Consider the following 16,599-nt stretch of genomic DNA (forward strand, 5'->3'; position numbering starts at 1 on the left):
GTGTGCGTGTGTTCATGCAGGTAACTCCTCTCCTTAAAAAAAATAAAAAATAAAAAAATAGATCAATATAAAAACCTTCTGCAGCACTTTTTTTTTTTTTCATTTTCACTTCTAAATGACAAACTGTTGGACAAAACACCAGCGACACACGCGTCTAAATATATAACTTTATTTGACTTTTACTTGTGGGTTAATTGGACCATTACTTCTGTGGTGACAGCCAGCACACACACACACACACATATGTTTACAAAACACTTGAGGATCAGATTGCAGCCCATAATACTCAAAAAATGTTACCTGCTTATTTCACGTTCACTGTCAGGTTAAAACCCTGCAAAAAACTATACAAAAATAAGAGGATAGAAATGATCTCTGTATTCCAAGACAAGTAATCCAAATGTAACTGAACAAATTTCCTCATATTGTTTATGAAGCGTTCGCACACTTTTAACATCCTTCAACTTGAACATTAAGACTTCACAGTTTACACACAGGTCAGGTAAACAGGAGAAAACATGGAACTATGCAAGAGGAAAAAAGAAGTAACAAACCGACAAGGGAAAAAGTGAGTAAGTGCATTATTCTGTAGCTTTGCATTAACCTTCAACATTAACAATAGATGTGTATGAATGTGCATTGACTCCAGAACACACGTCTATTTTGACCTGACAAAATACTGCAATAATGAATAATTATGTAACCTGTCTTTGGCACAATGACATTCAAAGAAAACACCAAGTTGAAAACGGTTCCTTACTTTGAAAAGATTGATAAAGCACATGATGTAACAGGTTGTAGTAATTAGCATTGAAATCTCCTAAAAATGTTTTTGTGTTTTTTAAATCTCTGTCCATCGCCGTTTGAAGGACTGATATGGCGTTAGCGGTGGTGAGGTCTGGCCAGGTCAGAGTTCAGAAACACCACAGTCACAGTGATGTCGTCTCTGTACATGCGAGCGAGGTCCTCAGGCAGAGCCAGCATGGAGGACAATTTCTCCTGGCACAGCTCTCCGTACTCTCCTGTTCCCACTGCGTGTCTGATGAGATGTGTGGCAGCGTTGGTGTCCACGGCAGGAGCAGCGCGAGCTCGCCGTTTCATTAGGAGTTCAAGCATTTGACCCAACTTCACCTGACGCTCAGACCGGGAAACTGGAGCCTGAGGAAAGGAACAGAAACAAGTTACTCAGTAAAAATATTATTTTACACCTATGGTCCCAGCTTGCCTCGACTACACCAGACTCCTCTGTTAAATATTGAGATTTTAGACATTTTCCTGGTAATTGTTGGAGATTAACCCACGTTTTTAGGATTTTTAGGAAGTCTTTAACTGATCTACAGTTTCGACTTTGTTCGGCTTCATTCTTGTGTCGGACGTCTCTTCCTGTGACGGCACTCTGTCCAATCAGTGGCCGGCAGTCTGGCAACGTCACACATAGTATCGCATTAGCTCGCTTGGAACCTCGCCAGAGCAGGTACTAAAAAAAGTACCAGGTACTCGGTACTATGCTCGTGGGAATGCAAAATAACCGTGCCGTGCCAAGGCGAGTCAAGCCGGTGGAAACACGCCATAAATCCTGTGCCTCAAGCACAGATGATGTGCTGTTGCACAGCTGAAGGAGAGCGACTGCATTAAGACTAAGTTACCTGGCTTAGCATGACTAAGAAACTGACCGCCTGACTAACCGACTCACTGACTTACTTCCCAACTGACTCAATAACCATTTGACTGACTACCTGACTCACTAACTACTACACTAACCAACTCAGTGACTTACAAACTGACTAACTAACCGAGTGACCGATTAACTGGACTTACAAACTGATTGAGCCATTTACTGAATGACTATCAAACTTACTGACTTACTAACCAGTTTAACCATATGTATGTAATAAGTAAATGATTGCATTTCGTGAGTAACTTGCCCAACACTGTCTGTGACATCAAAAATAAACAATCCTCATACAAACAAACCTGTAGGTGAATCCCACTCAGGTGTTCTCCAACCAGCCGCACCGCCTCCTCACTGCCGAGTTCATCCCACAGCCCGTCAGTGGCGAGGATCAAGAAGCGGTCCTGAGGTCGAAGTTTGTGATACTTTATGTCAGGCGTCACGTCCAGGTAGGGTGGAGTTAGGTAGTTGGGTAGAGAATACTGGTACAGGTTGAGAGAGTCCACATCCACTCGAGATTCCAGGCCGGATAAAATGCTTTGCTGCAGCTCACAGCTCCACTTGAACCTCATGTCACCAAATGCACGAAGGGGCATCAGAACCTGCCAACACCACAAAAGGTTCAGTGACTGAAGGTCTTTGGACAACAGATGCACTCTTTCTTTTTATGAAGTAAAATGAGTTAGCATCAGTTCATCATCCATACAGTAGATGCTGTCTCCACCTGTTTCTTCCCTTGTTCTTGTTTATTCCCGTCCATCCATTAATTGTCTACCGCTTTATCCTCCACATGAAGGTGTCGGATCACTGGAGCCTTGGTCCTTAATATTTATTCACTTAATCTCCTCACACTTGATGTGAAAAGTGAGGGTTTGTCAAAGTGAACCTCTGAAATATTCATAATTTCGCATCACTGTTGATGTGCAAAATCATTTAGGATTCTAAAATGGATATCACTTCACAGTTAAATCATGAAAGCCCCTCACCCCGAGCAGCCTGTCGTCTGTGATAACCGTGTCTCTCTCCGAGGTTGGATGCTGGGCTTTGATTCGTTCCACCTCAGCCTGGTTTTGGGAGTTATGGTCGTCGGACAGCAGTAAAGCGCTCCACGAACCGTCCTCCTCCTGAACCCCCATCACCGCCCGGCAGTCACCGGTGTTCGCCAGGTGAATCGAGTCTGTGCCAATGTGAGCCACGCAGGCAGTGCAACCGGCAAACGCCACCTGAACAGACGATGTTGATGCATGTGTTGTCAACGCTTTGTCATCTTGATCTCACTGTAGCAGCAGAGAGGGTTTTATATTACTACCTGGATGGCCGTGTTTTTCATCAGGTCATTGGAAAGAGGGACTTGAGCCTCCAAGGAGATGTCAGAGTCCAGGCGTTTGAAAGCCCGGTCCAGAGCTTCAGCAGGGCTAAAGGAAAAGGGACAAGAAGGAGACGTATTTAAAAAAAAAAAAAAAAAAGACGAATTAAACGGCAGTGTAAATAAAAATACATGAATACTTACCTCATGCCCTCAGCATGTTCTTCACTTTCCAGTAATTCTTGCCAGAAAACTCTGAGGTGGTTGATGTAGAGCGAAGCTGACTCACGATAGTTTATGTCTGCATGGTGCTTGTACCACTGCAAAATCGGCGGAATAGGTCTGCCATGCTCCATGCACTTCTCAAGCTTCTCCAAGGTCTTCCTTGGCATCATCGATACTGCTATGTAGTAGAGCAGTCGCTCACTGACGGCCTGAGCGCAGGCCGCTCCCCCGTGGCCATCAAACACACCAAAGAGCATGCCCTCTGACTAGAGAAGGTGGGACAATAAAGGGGAAATTTTGCAAAGAAGTGGGGGGGGATTTTGGGAGATGGAAAGGAGAATATACATACGTGTAGGCAGGTGGCTGCACTACGACGGTCTTCATTAGGTATGTTAGCAGCGAGCTGGTTACTGTCAAATCTGGTCACAGTACTGAGTCCCCAGCTGTCAAACTCTGGCACACTCACAACCTGAAAGAGAGATGACAGCAACATAGATAAACACAACTGGTTTGTATTTATGGGCGGTTGCCTAACTATTATGCATGTGGGCCATAAAAAGAGCCAAAAAGTGATTTAATTGAGGGGTTTGTGTTGCATTACCTGCTCATTAGATCTTAGAATACTGTTGACTTGGACCCGGTTGAGATGAAAGGCTAGATCTTGATGAGTGGAGAAGTGTTGCTTTCTCTGAGACCAGCGTCCTGGCTCACCACTGTTGTGCAGGTGCTGTGATCTGAAGGTGTTCCAGGATGAAGAGTGACAAGGGAAGGCTCGTCGAGGTTTGGGGCAGTAAAATGCTGAAAGGACAGCATACTGAATGGAAAAGAATTATGACAACATTAGATTGTGAGGTCTCTAAATGGTGTACCACACACCTACAACTGATAAAACACTTATAATTTCTAGGTTTTGACAGAGTGTTTACATGTTCAACAGAAACATAAACACATAAAACACTGTTGTTGCATTGAGGAGTGGACCAATATCCCACAGAAACAATTACCTGATCCATTCTTTGAGAGGGTTGACACCAATGGTGGTCATACCAGATACTGTCAGGTTCTCAGCCCTCCTTAAAATTCCCTGCCTGAAGCTTTAGTTCAGTGTCTAATGAAGGTACTTCTTTAAGATAAACTGCACATTTTAGAGTGACCAGTCCAAGCTCACCAGTGCAAAAGCCATGTTGTTTAATTCATATTTTGTTATGCCAGGTGGATTAGTTGTAGTGATCACTAATAACGATTTTAACAAATTTGTAATCTGGGTCTGGCTTCTCCCTTTTTGGGGTCACCACAGCAGATCACCTGCAGACATGTATCCACCATACAGAGGCTAATTACCTGGATCAGTTAGTCAGAACTAAAGGAGCCCCTTGGATGAGAGGTGAAACGTCTTCAAACATAACTCAAGCAAGTCCACATGCCTCCAGGTAACTACTGAAGATTTGTTTTGAAAACGTTTCTGTGGTGAAAGGCCATATCACTATTCTATTCAATTTTTGACTTGACATGAGAACATTGCTTTTTTTTTAATTAGCTTATGTATTATACTTCCAGCTCAATGGGAAAACTACCAAAATACTTTAATATTTGTTTCAGTCAGTCAATGCCTACAGACAGACACATAGAATACCAAAAGCTGAATATTAAAAATGTAAGTGAAAGTATTAATTCTATAGGGATACAGACCTGACATGGGGTAGATGTTGGTGGCAGTGTGTAGCTTGAAGCTCTCTGAAGGACGCTGGCGTAGACTCGACCTGGCATCTCTATAGCATCGCTGTCACGCTGTTGGCAGTGTGTTGAGCAGCTTAACCGCAATAATGTCTATGTCAAGGCACAATAATAGACAGTTAAAATAACCGCAGGCTAACTATGACGCATTTTTTTTTTTAGAATTGCACAATTCTCCGTTTGACAATAACATAATAATAGCGACTTGAGTGAGTTCAGATAACGTGCTACGTCAAAACAAGGCAGCGAACGCCTCCTTATGTAAATACAGAGCGACAACGCCACACAGCTAACACAGAAAGCTATGGCACAAATTGTAGCTTGCTAACTGGTTAGCTCCTCCGCTAACGTTTTACACAATGGCAACACATTATGCTGTGCTTAAGCTACACAACTACACAATGAATAATGTTAACAGCTGATTTATTAAAGTCTCAGAAACTACGAGTACGGACCACGACTCAGAACAGATTGACAGGCAGCAGCTCCACAAATATAATGACGTTACTGACGTACCACCTCAACGTCATCTGCGGGACAGGGTTGCCAGATCTCGCGAGACAAAATGAGCGAGAATTCTTTCATGGCTTAGCATCAAAGCAGAAGCGACGCATGAATGGCATCAGTTTCTTGTTTTCCTCTGAAGATTCTGCGGAGAATCGTTGTTTAGACGGACTGTTGTTGCTTAATGAATAACTGCGGTCAGGCGTGGTCAAACCATCTGATGCGGAATTTAACGTTCTTAAAGTTCCAAAACTTTTACGGTAAAAGCCGTGCGAACTAACGAATCAAGCTGAATTATAAGGATAGACATCCGGTTTTCAAAATAAAACACCGCGGGCACTGTATCTCAGTTGAGTGCACATTTGAAAGAACAATGAATGGAAAATATTGAAAATCCTCACAACTATAAGTTATCAGAGACCTAATGAATTTCGAACAACTGCATAAAGGTTCTCTAATTCTCTATAAGTTCTGAACAAGACTCAACTTTGTGTTGAGCGTTGATATCTACTTGCATACAGGAAATCAGACATTTTTACTGTACGGTTTAGAGAAATTTCAAGTTAAACGTCTCACAGTCACACTTTAAATCAAAAATATTTTCAACTTTAAGTAATTTCTTTGCAAGTGTGATATTTGCTTACATGCTTTGCTATTAATGTTCAGTTGTTTAGGTTGTTTTTTAAGATGTCATTAAATAAAAAGCTGCTACAAAGCTATTTATTCATAAATAGATCAGTCCTGGTGTAAAGCACCTCAGTTTAAATGACTTGTAAAAAGGTTAAAATGCCCTAAAAGAAAAACTGAGAATATCACCTGACCTACCTGTTGAGCCTTTGCTGCTGATCGATTAGCTATGCCTGCAGAGGCCAGAAGGGGGAGCACTCAGCTCACCAGAATAGTGCGAGGTCAGTCGGTGTGTGTCTGTGTGTGTGTGTTTGTGTACAAAATGGATTTATACTTACCTTCACACAATGAATGGTGTTAATTGAGATTATGTGTGATAAATACCGCTGAGTACATTGTACATTTAATAAGCAACTGGACAAATAGGTAATCGGATGAGAGACATGTTTCAGTGGTATTTTTGTTGACAGTATAAGTCTGAGTGTGCCAATATGAGTATATAAGTACATATACACTGTTTATTATACTTTGTTGTCATTTCTATTAGTCACCTGTGATTTAATGGCACAAGTAAATGTTACAAATGTCTGTACTTGATTACCTGTAAACACAGGAGAGCGTATTTAGAGTTTGTTAAGAATCCATGTTATTGTTGTAATAATCCATTGTAAAATATGTTTCTACCACTAAAATACATCATCGTCTGAAAGTCTTCATTCACATTTCCCCTTTTTCAGGGTGTTACACTAACCGCTAATGTAGTTCCCATTGTTTTAACAGACTATAACACAAACTTAAACTTACATTCACTCTTATTACTGTAATTTAAATTTAATTTTTATTGTTTTATTAATATTAGTTAATATATACTATATACTATAGTTAGTGCATAGCGTGACCAACAAAAATAAAGGCAAACTCCGTTTTATATTTCAGATATGCTTATGTGTTTTTCAAACATTTTGTGTTTTGTCTTGTCCTCCAATGTTTTGGGTTTTGTCTCAGCTATATTGTAAATGAGGTTGCTGCTCAATATATTTCCAAATTTAAATAAAGTTTATAAATAAATAAAGAGATAGTTTTCCTCTGTTGTCTCGTGAGAATGAGATATTTTCCACTGTTTTCCCAAGATAACGAGATAATTGATTTGAGAGATAATGAATGAAATGCAACGTGATAGGCCTGAGATTTCAACTATTTAGTAAATGACAACATCAGGCTCACTTAGATTGTGCCTCTGAAAAAGCTGAAGCCTTGCTAACTATCTTCTTAGATGACTGTTATTCAAGATGTCTGTTATAGCAAGACATAAAGCTATTTCAGCCTGTGTCAGGCCTTGATTGAATAGATATGTGATGCGGTGATCGATAGTCTCCTGCTGATTACATTACATGTCATTTAGACATGACTCTTTTATCCAAAGCGATTTACAATAAGTGTATTTCAACATTTGCGTACAAGCAAGAGCCAGAAGTAAGTGCTTCAAGTAAGCCAAACTATAAAGGGGTAGTCATAAGTGCGATGTACAAGTAAGTGCTTTTTTTTTTGTGAACCTGAATGTTTCCTGCAATGATGAAATAGACTAGACTGTTATTTTGTTTTCTCAAGATCTCAAATTAATTATGTCATTATCACGGTAAAATGGAGGAAATAAAATGTATGTATGTATGACCCTTTAGGGCTTCTGTGGCATTCTGATCCCGCCACCTTTCATAGTTTCACACACATGATGTGTCTTCACAAAACTCCTTAACTGATGTTTAGAGGCTTTGTTGGTCTGTCACCTCAGAATTTCACATGCCTTGTATCCTGGTTGAAAGTTTTGTGTAAGCAGAATGGATGCCACTAGAGATTTTGTCATTTTTCAGGCTTCCAGAAACATCTTCTAACAATGTATTTGGTCAGTCAATTTGCACATTTTACTTCAATGTATTGTTTTTACTTGTGTTAAACACATTGTATTTACTTTAATGCACACATTTTAATTTGTTAGGCTTTATTAGCCACCTAAAAAACAGTGACCGTGACACTGGTGCTTTGTGCAAATGCAACTGATGATGTTTTTCATAGATTATATGTCAAACTGATACCTGTCGGACAAATTTGAATTAAAGAGTTGTATTTCTGAAAATGTGTGAGAGAGATGGATACAGAGAACAGGGTGAGATGGAGGAGGTTGATTCGCTGTGGCGACCCCTGAAGGGAGCAGCCGAAAGGAAAAGAAGAAGTACTGTTATGTTTTAGTAATAACTGTTGGTCCAACAAAAAAAAAGAAAAAACAATACTGGGTGAGGAAGAGATTGATGGTTCCTTTGCAGGTATTTCAAAAATAATCTTAACTTTCCAAATATTAAATCGTGCACTGTTACTCTAAATAGTTGGCTTGTACTCAACTCTGTGAAGTGAATGTAAAGTACTGACTTGTAGTAAATGTTTTATTCTGTGAGGGTTCTAGGTTTACACTACAGTTGTAAAAACACTGATGTAGTGTCAAAATTAGGGAGTATATTTTGACACTACAAAGTGTTAAAATGTGGCGCTGTACTTAGAGTCTATAATGATCGTGTTGCGTCAACACCCAACTCTTGGTACTTTATGTTCCCTAAAACTGGTGTTAAATATACACTTTTAGAGTACAGTCATTTTTGTTTGCAGGCATCAATGTTTCCGCCTCTGTCATAGTGACATTATTCACAGTTTGTATTGTGAATGATACACAGCCATATTAAGCCTGGTCAGTGCTGCATGATGGGACCCTGACCTGAAACTGTGACACCACCTCTGATTTGGTGCTTATTAACATATAGCTGAGAATAGCAGTTTGCATGGCATAATTAAATAATGGTTATGTAGTAGTAGGTATGCTGTGTGAAAACAAAAGAATCAATCTTTATTTGTTAAGCACTTCATTTAAATAAAATGTAACACAAAGTGTTTCACAGCCTTAACAACAGAGTCAGAATCAAATTCACATTTGTGCGAGCTTCTCCAACTGTGTAAAAAATATTCTTCTCCCATGAAGGAGGAAAAACAGCCCACAACACGACTCAGCTAAAATGCTGTTGCTGATTTTTATTCACATTTTTAGAGTGCATTGTGAGGCAACACAGTATCATTGGTTCATCCCTCTACTGAATTCAAGCAACTGAAAACAGAGTGCTTTTCCTTTGAAACAGAAACAGGACATGTGTTTGTAGCATATGCGACAGATATAGATGTTGAAACTGAGGAGGAAGATCATTTCTTCTGTCTATGTTAGGTGTGAAAGCACATGGCTTGTGGTAAAAATAAGCAAGAAAAAAGAAAAAAAGCAGCTGTCCTCTCTGAGTCTTTTGTCAAATGTATAAAATCTGTTTTTCAAAGGGCGCAAAGAGCACAGTCAGCGCTGACTTTGTCAGAACCTCATACAACCACACTTGAAAACCTGAATTATCACTTTAAGGGACTGATCACCCTCACTTGATCTAAACCTGTTCTGTCCAATAACTCTAAATCCTGGCCTGCATGCTACTGATTTCCAGTCCCTTCTGAGTCGCTTCTGTTCGGACCATCCACCTGCCGAACCCTTAAAGACCGGAATGCATTTTGAAACTTCTGTGAACCAAAACAGTACAAGAATGGATCCAGGGAACTGTTCACTCCTGCCAATAACCAGGACGCATAGTAAGCCTTCTCACACTGCTGGAGAAAGTGGCATTTGTCTGGGTAGTATTTTTTGATAATCACTGCCACAGTTCGTACCACATTCAGAGGCAGAAAACACAGGCCAAATATTAGCAGACACATGCCGACCATTCTCTGAGATTTCACCTTGACTTTTAGACCTTGGGGTGTGCTGATGTTGAGGCGGCCTAAGGTGCCTGCCAGAAGGGTGTAGCAAACAGCAGACACAAGGAACGGGAGAAGGAACCCAAAGATGAGCAGGATAAAATTTATGATGAAGTAGATGTTTGTCAGGTCGTGCTGATGTATGGAGAAACACTGACTGTTATTGTCATCTTTACTGGGAGGAAGCATGGCAGCAAAGGTCAGAGCCTGGATCAGAAGCACAAACCAAACTCCCGCACACAGCTTCCTGACAAACTGCTTCCGCTTTATAGGGGAGCTTTTGTTGAAGCGCACCACAGCTGTATACCGATGGATGCTGATGAGTGTGAGAAACACAGTGCTGCCATAGAAATGCAGACTAAGCAGAGCAATCTTGACCTGGCACAGGAGCCTCCCAAACAGCCAGTTGTTGCCTGTGGCAAAGTATACAGCAATCATGGGAATGGCTGGTGTTGCAATTGCGTCGCTGAGAGCCAGGTGGAACTGCAGGGTAGTCCCAGAGGTCCAATTGGACAGCCGGCAGCAGAAGACCCAGAGGCTGAAAGCATTGAGGAAGAAGCCCACGATATAGACAATGCACAGGAGGACGGTGAGGGACACATGCTGGATTTCCCCAGGGCAAGATCCAGAACTGTTGCTGTTGTTTCCAAGTTGTGAGGAAACCACCATATCTTCTGTGAGATGTTGTTGCTTCTAACACCTGTTGGACGACAATAAAATAGTGTTCTTTATGTCATATTAGTTCAAAAACTTGTTACACTAAGAGGGGTTTCAAGAGACTTTGGTGACTCCAGGAAGAAGAGTCCTACATTGAATCAAACTAAAGCAAGCTAGTGGTACTTGAGGGTTTTTTAATCTTAATCCCATTGCAGTCTCCTACACATAGCTGATCAAAATGTAAGGGGCTTCACACAAAATTGTTGTTGCTTTTCTTCTTCTTCCAATAAGTCACGGCAGGCTGTAAAGTAAGAGGAGCAATGTTACCCTCCACAGTTGGTAGTTTGAAGTCCGTAATCACAGTTTGAAGTTTTTTAACACAGAGGGAAGTTGCCCTTCACCCTCATCCCCACTCCTTTGTCTTTCCTTAATCCTTCTCACCGATAAAAGTTCTTCCGTACAGCTCAGAGTTTCCCATTCAACTGCCATCTCCACAGACCCCCCCTCCCTTCATGCAAGCATATAAATATAAACTAATTTTGTGTTAAGTGCTGATTGTCCTTTTGGAGACTGACATTTTTAAAATGACATAGAGGAAGTCTGGCAGAACCTGCTCCATTTTCTGCTGCTCCAAAAAAAAAAGTAACTTAGTAAAAACAAAAGAATGACAGTGAAATACACAAGTCATTACTTCATGAGCAGTGTCTCTGTGACACAGAGGAACAACATCACCTTTTATTTCACGTTACTTAGTTAGTGGTGACCTGTCTAGGGTCTACCCCGCCTTTCGCCCTGTGTCAGCCGGGCTTGGCTCCAGCCCCCATGGTAGACAGTGGTAGACAATGGATGGATACTGATAATTATTATTATTGTTGTTGTTGCTTCTCCCTGTCTAGGGGTTGCCACAGCAACTGATCCGCACACATGATTTACGCTAGTTGCCCTTCCTGACACAACCTACTGAGGTCAATTTAGAGTGTCCAATTAACAATGAGCAATGGGTGTTGGGTATACCTTGCTCAGAGGTACCGCAGCCCCTTGACCTGGTGGACTCAAACTGGCAACATTCCAGTTACAACCCAAGTTCCCTCTCCACTTGGGCTGCCCCCAAAAGAAAAAAAACAAACAATGTTTTAATGTTTGTTTTAAAGCCCTTAATGACCTCGCCCCAGCCTATATACAGAAACTGTAACTGTTCGTAAGCACGACAGAGATTTACGGTCATTAATAATTTTAATACCCAGTAGTGTGGTGACAGTTCTTATTATTTTTATATTTTATTTATTCTTTTTGTTCACTTTTTATTCCTGTGTGTTTTTGGATTTATGTTTCATGAATTTGTTTTTAATGCTGTGTGTCTGTAATGTTTTTATTTTGTAAAGCACTTTGGTCAACTGTGGGTTGTAAAGGGCTATAGAAGTAAAGTACATTACATCACATAATCAATGGAAAGGCATATGATTTGATGCTGAATTTGAATACCATAGGGAAAAATATCATGAGTACCTGTCTAATAAGTATCTGTAAGTCAATTTGTGACAGATGAAAAATACAGTATTTTGTCCTCTAACTCACATAAACAGTAAATTGTGAAGCTAATGAAAAAAATGGATTTGCAACCTTCCAAAAGCATAATATTGGCCTTTTAATGGAGAGTTTGACATGATCTTTTTTGTTGTAGATGTAGAAGAAATAATGTAAGGGTGTTAAAATTGTTCAGAGGTTGTAGAAGATGGAGATCTCTGTGCTGGTGTTGTCCACATCACTAAATTGAGGAAGTGACAAATCTGATAAGATTAGCTGCAGTTGTGGGTAAATTGTGGGTTGTGTGAGTAAGTACTCACACATGACACTTGGTTGTATCACTTCCCCAAATATAGGTTGCCTGGCATTTTCTGTGTGTTGAGGCTATAAATTAATTAACCAGAGATGTGCTTTACCGCGACACATTAACAAACATTTAATGCTACATAGTGTTGCTATAAAGGTGGGGGGAAAAGTACTCTCTTACTCCAGTGGATATTGAAGTGCGTTTAAGTATCTGTGCACTTTACACTTCCACTGCTCATTATTCAGGTTTTTCCCTCAGTTTTTCCATTTCATTTCCATGAGATTCTGTCGACCTCTCTGTGGGAACAATATTTACTCATCATATACTAATCCTGCCAGTCTATGGTCATGTAAGAACATAACCATTGTTAAACATAGTTATTTTTGAATAATTAAGCAATACATGATCACACCCACCATCTCTGCCTTAGTATTTACTGTGTAAGTTTTCTTTCTTGAACACATGTAACACAGGATGTTGTAGTTTTCTTTAGTTCAGTCAGAAAAATATTTATGTTTCCCCTTCAATGTCACAATTTCATGTATTATATATAAATATTACATTTGTATTGCTTCCTCTTTTAACTGGCACTCACCTCAGATATGTCTACATTACATATATTGAATTAGCTGATAAATGCTACCACAGATAAAACATCATTTTAGAATCCAGGCAATGTGAGTATAGGCAGTAGCTGCTCATGTAGAGTAATTGTTGAAACAGTCTTACCGGAGTTGCAGTTGTCCTTTAGTACTGTGAGTCTATTAATACTATCAGTTTCTCTTTCAGGGGTGGAGATATCCAACAGGATGTCAGTGGTACAGGGTTAGTGGGTTTTTGTGTGCAGGTCAAATAATGTGTTACTTTAGAGACTTAAACACTGTCTGAGGAATATGACAGAACTTTTCACTCATGACTTTATCATCCACACAACTGCATATATGATGTTGTGAAGGAGGACATAAGGACAGGTGGTGTAACAGAAAGGGACACATGGGAGAGGACAAGATGGAGGCAGATTATCTGCTGTGGTGACCCCTAAAAAAGAAGCTGAAAGAAGAAGAAAAATAATAAAAGTCACTCTGCAGAACTCTGTATCTGCTCCCACAGGGAACATGCTGAACAAGAAAAGGGGGAATAATGCTGTGACACAACACTAATAGGAGAAACACCCTGGACCTGATCAGTTACATCTTTCCAATTGTAATTTAATAAAGTTGTTTGCTTTCTATTATGTCAATATTATAATATAGACAGACTTTAGACAAGTGATAAATAAAAAAAAACAAAACACTTGAACATCATGTAATTGCAATCAGCCTGTGGTTAGAGGAGGAGCGCCATCTACTGAACAGAGTAAATAGATGTGGCCTCTCCTGAGAAAGATTTTGATTTAAAAACCAAGAAAACAAAAAGGACAAAATTTAAGTTTCCACTTGAATTTTGTACTATACTCTTGAAAAATAAAATATCAAATCATACCCTGCCATTGAACATATGTCATCATAGAACCACATTTAAAAAAAGGTAATGTGTTGTGTGATGGAGAAAATAAAGAAAAAGAAAAGTATTTTTTAAAACGGCTGTCATCATTATTAATTTAACATTATTATTAAAAAATGTGAGTAAGTTTACTGGGACATGAGCGCTGATGATGATGATGATTAATGTTCACTGTTTTTATTTAAGAAGATTGTTGCCATCACATGGAAAAGCTTCATTCATAAAATTTTTTTATTATTTAAGAAAAAGAAAAGAAAAATTTACTAAATCAAATTTTAAATATTTTAGTTGTATTTGATTTAATTAATAAAGATGTAAATATATTAACAGCATAGCAGATAAACTGTATATTGGGATCAGGGACAGTCATAATTGAATTGTAGATAGCTATTAGCAGATTATACCTGTGTTAAGATTAATTCATCATTACAACAACATATTATCTATAAATGAATAAATTATCATTGGCTATATAAAGTATGCAGTGTATATACACATATGTGCAGGCAACTTAAACGCACCCTTACTGTAACAGGGATAACATTTGAAAATGATACACAGAATTGTATAAATAAAATAATCATTTATTAAACAATTATTAAACAAGCATTTTCACTCAGCACTGCAGTGTGTTTATGTCTATCTAGACAATCTAACATACAAGCACATACTGCACAAACCTAAACAAACAAGGTCAGATAGACTCTAATCCATGACAGGACTAAAAGCATCATCCATATTTTCTTCCAGTTGATTCGTAATGACATTTCATGAGTGATTTTAGTTAGATTAGATTAGATTAATAAAGATGTAAAGATATTAACAGGACAATCGATATGTAGTGGGATCAGGGACAGTCATAATTTAATTATAGATTGTTATTATCAAGTGATATAAAAGTTCAAATTAACTTTTACTTTAGTTCTGCCTAGTTTTTTTTTGATGAGTCATCTTTGTGGCCAGCCATATATAATTACACAACAAACTATCACCATCAGAAGTCAGTGTTGGGTAAACACACACTAGGCAGGCATTTGTGATTCAAACTAAAACCCTTCATTTGAAAACAATACATGCAGTGTATTTATAAATTCTAAAATATGAATACATTATACATGAAGGCAATCAAAAAAACTTTTCACCAGCTTTCTTTTGTTTTGTTTTTTGGATTTTTTGATTACAACTAATCACACAACAGAAAACTCAAAGAAGCAAGATCAGATAGTTTAAAAATGAAAGTCAGTCCTGTAAAGGTGACTGTCAGCAGCAGCAAAAATAGTCATGATTGAATTGAATAATCTGACCAGTGGATGCTGAGGCAGTGGCAGTGAAGTACAGGGACAGGAGTTGCAAACTAGCAGGATGCTGTATACTCTATGTGCAGTACATCATATGGACTCTATGTCCACTATGTCTCACTGCATTGTCCCTGATAAAGAAAGATTTAATTGAAGCCCTGTGGTTTTGGTCCATCTGAAAACCAGGCAGTTTTATGTTGAGGACATGTGAGACAAAGTTTTTCATCACAGGTCCAAGGAGCCCTGGACGCCTCCCTCATCAGAGGACTCCATGTGGGAAACAGCTGAGGCTGTGGAGGTATTACCCCAGTCTGTTTATGTTTCCTGTGGGTGGGACCTGGTGAAGAAGGAGTGCTGCAGAGCTTGACAGGGAGAGCTTCTCTGATCCCCATCACGATGCAGCAAACCTTTCAACATGTCAATAAAAATCCTCCGGTCCTCAGAGTCAGCAGCCTTTCCTTCTGGATAGATGTTGACCAGGTCATCCAGAGAGCCTGGCAGCTCAATAAAGCTGTTCCTCTCCTCTGGTTTCATGCTGCTGGCAGTAGTGAATTCTTCTGGTGTCATCAGCCTCCATGTTGTGCTCTCACCAGCCTCCTCCTCGATGAAAAAACATGGGGTATATTGAGCAGCAGAGAGCACGTGGTCCTCGGGCTGACCCAGAACCTGAACCATGCATTTGATCATTTGATAATCACAGTCAACAGGAAAGAGGTTCTCGGCGAGGTAGAGGAAAGCCAGGATGCAGCCGACTCCCCACACATCTACAGACTCTGTAAATGGAAGTCCCAGGGTTACTTCAGGAGCCCTGTAGCCCGTCGGCTGTATCATCATCCCAGGCTCGACCTCAGAGGCTGGAATGGCTGCACCAAAATCAATCAGTTTTACACTAAAGGGTCGATCCTGCCGGTTGACAAACATGACATTGTCTGGTTTAATATCAGTGTGCAGGATCCTGAGACCCCTCAGGGCATCCAAGGCTACCAACAGCTGCTGTGCAACTGGCTGGATCTCATGAAGACACAGAGGCCTCCAGTCACGTTCTTCCAGCAGGTCATAAAGACTACAGTCCAGCATCTCAAAAGCCAAACAGGTCTGTCCCATATGATCAAACTGCTCAAAAAACGTAACCACATTACAGTGATCAGAATCAAGGACACTGATCATGTTTAACATGGTTACCTCATCTTCAATGTCCTGGATGAATTCAATATCCTTCTTCATGATTTTCACAGCCACGGTCTCTCTGGATGTCAGGTTCAGGCAATTGGCAACTTTTCCGAATGCACCTTCACCAATAAACTCCAGGACAGAGTAACCGCAGCAGCTGCTGTACAAAGTCTGACCTGCCACAACATCAGGAGCCTTCAGTGTCTCTGAAGCACCAGAAGCAGCGGAGCTCAGCCACGAAGAC

At 40.0% G+C, this 16,599-nt stretch overlaps 2 protein-coding genes across 3 annotated transcripts; both read right to left on the bottom strand.

The window, feature by feature from the left end:
- Positions 1-153: 153 nt before the first annotated feature.
- pdp2 (putative pyruvate dehydrogenase phosphatase isoenzyme 2) lies at positions 154-5,662 on the bottom strand. Of its 2 annotated transcripts, none has more exons than XM_058646590.1 (9): positions 5,454-5,662; positions 4,893-5,030; positions 3,805-4,017; positions 3,553-3,672; positions 3,183-3,469; positions 2,982-3,087; positions 2,659-2,895; positions 1,975-2,274; positions 154-1,158 (listed from the first exon to the last, which is right to left on the bottom strand). In XM_058646590.1, exons 1-9 carry the CDS (start codon positions 5,520-5,522, stop codon positions 883-885), a joined length of 1,746 nt encoding a protein of 581 aa, XP_058502573.1. In that variant the 5' UTR covers positions 5,523-5,662; the 3' UTR covers positions 154-882. The 2 variants fall into 2 exon arrangements, with proteins under 2 accessions (XP_058502573.1, XP_058502574.1); XM_058646591.1 differs by having other exon boundaries at positions 5,393-5,454.
- A 3,857-nt stretch (positions 5,663-9,519) lies between these two features.
- Positions 9,520-16,466, bottom strand: LOC131469556 (P2Y purinoceptor 2). The gene is made up of 2 exons (XM_058644619.1): positions 16,368-16,466; positions 9,520-10,596 (listed from the first exon to the last, which is right to left on the bottom strand). The coding sequence occupies exon 2, from the start codon at positions 10,563-10,565 to the stop codon at positions 9,576-9,578; it is 990 nt and encodes a 329-aa protein (XP_058500602.1). The 5' UTR covers positions 10,566-10,596; positions 16,368-16,466; the 3' UTR covers positions 9,520-9,575.
- Between the last annotated feature and the right edge of the window lie 133 nt (positions 16,467-16,599).

The sequence above is a fragment of the Solea solea genome, chromosome 12 (assembly GCF_958295425.1).
Source record: "Solea solea chromosome 12, fSolSol10.1, whole genome shotgun sequence".
NCBI classification, from domain to species: Eukaryota; Metazoa; Chordata; class Actinopteri; order Pleuronectiformes; family Soleidae; genus Solea; species Solea solea.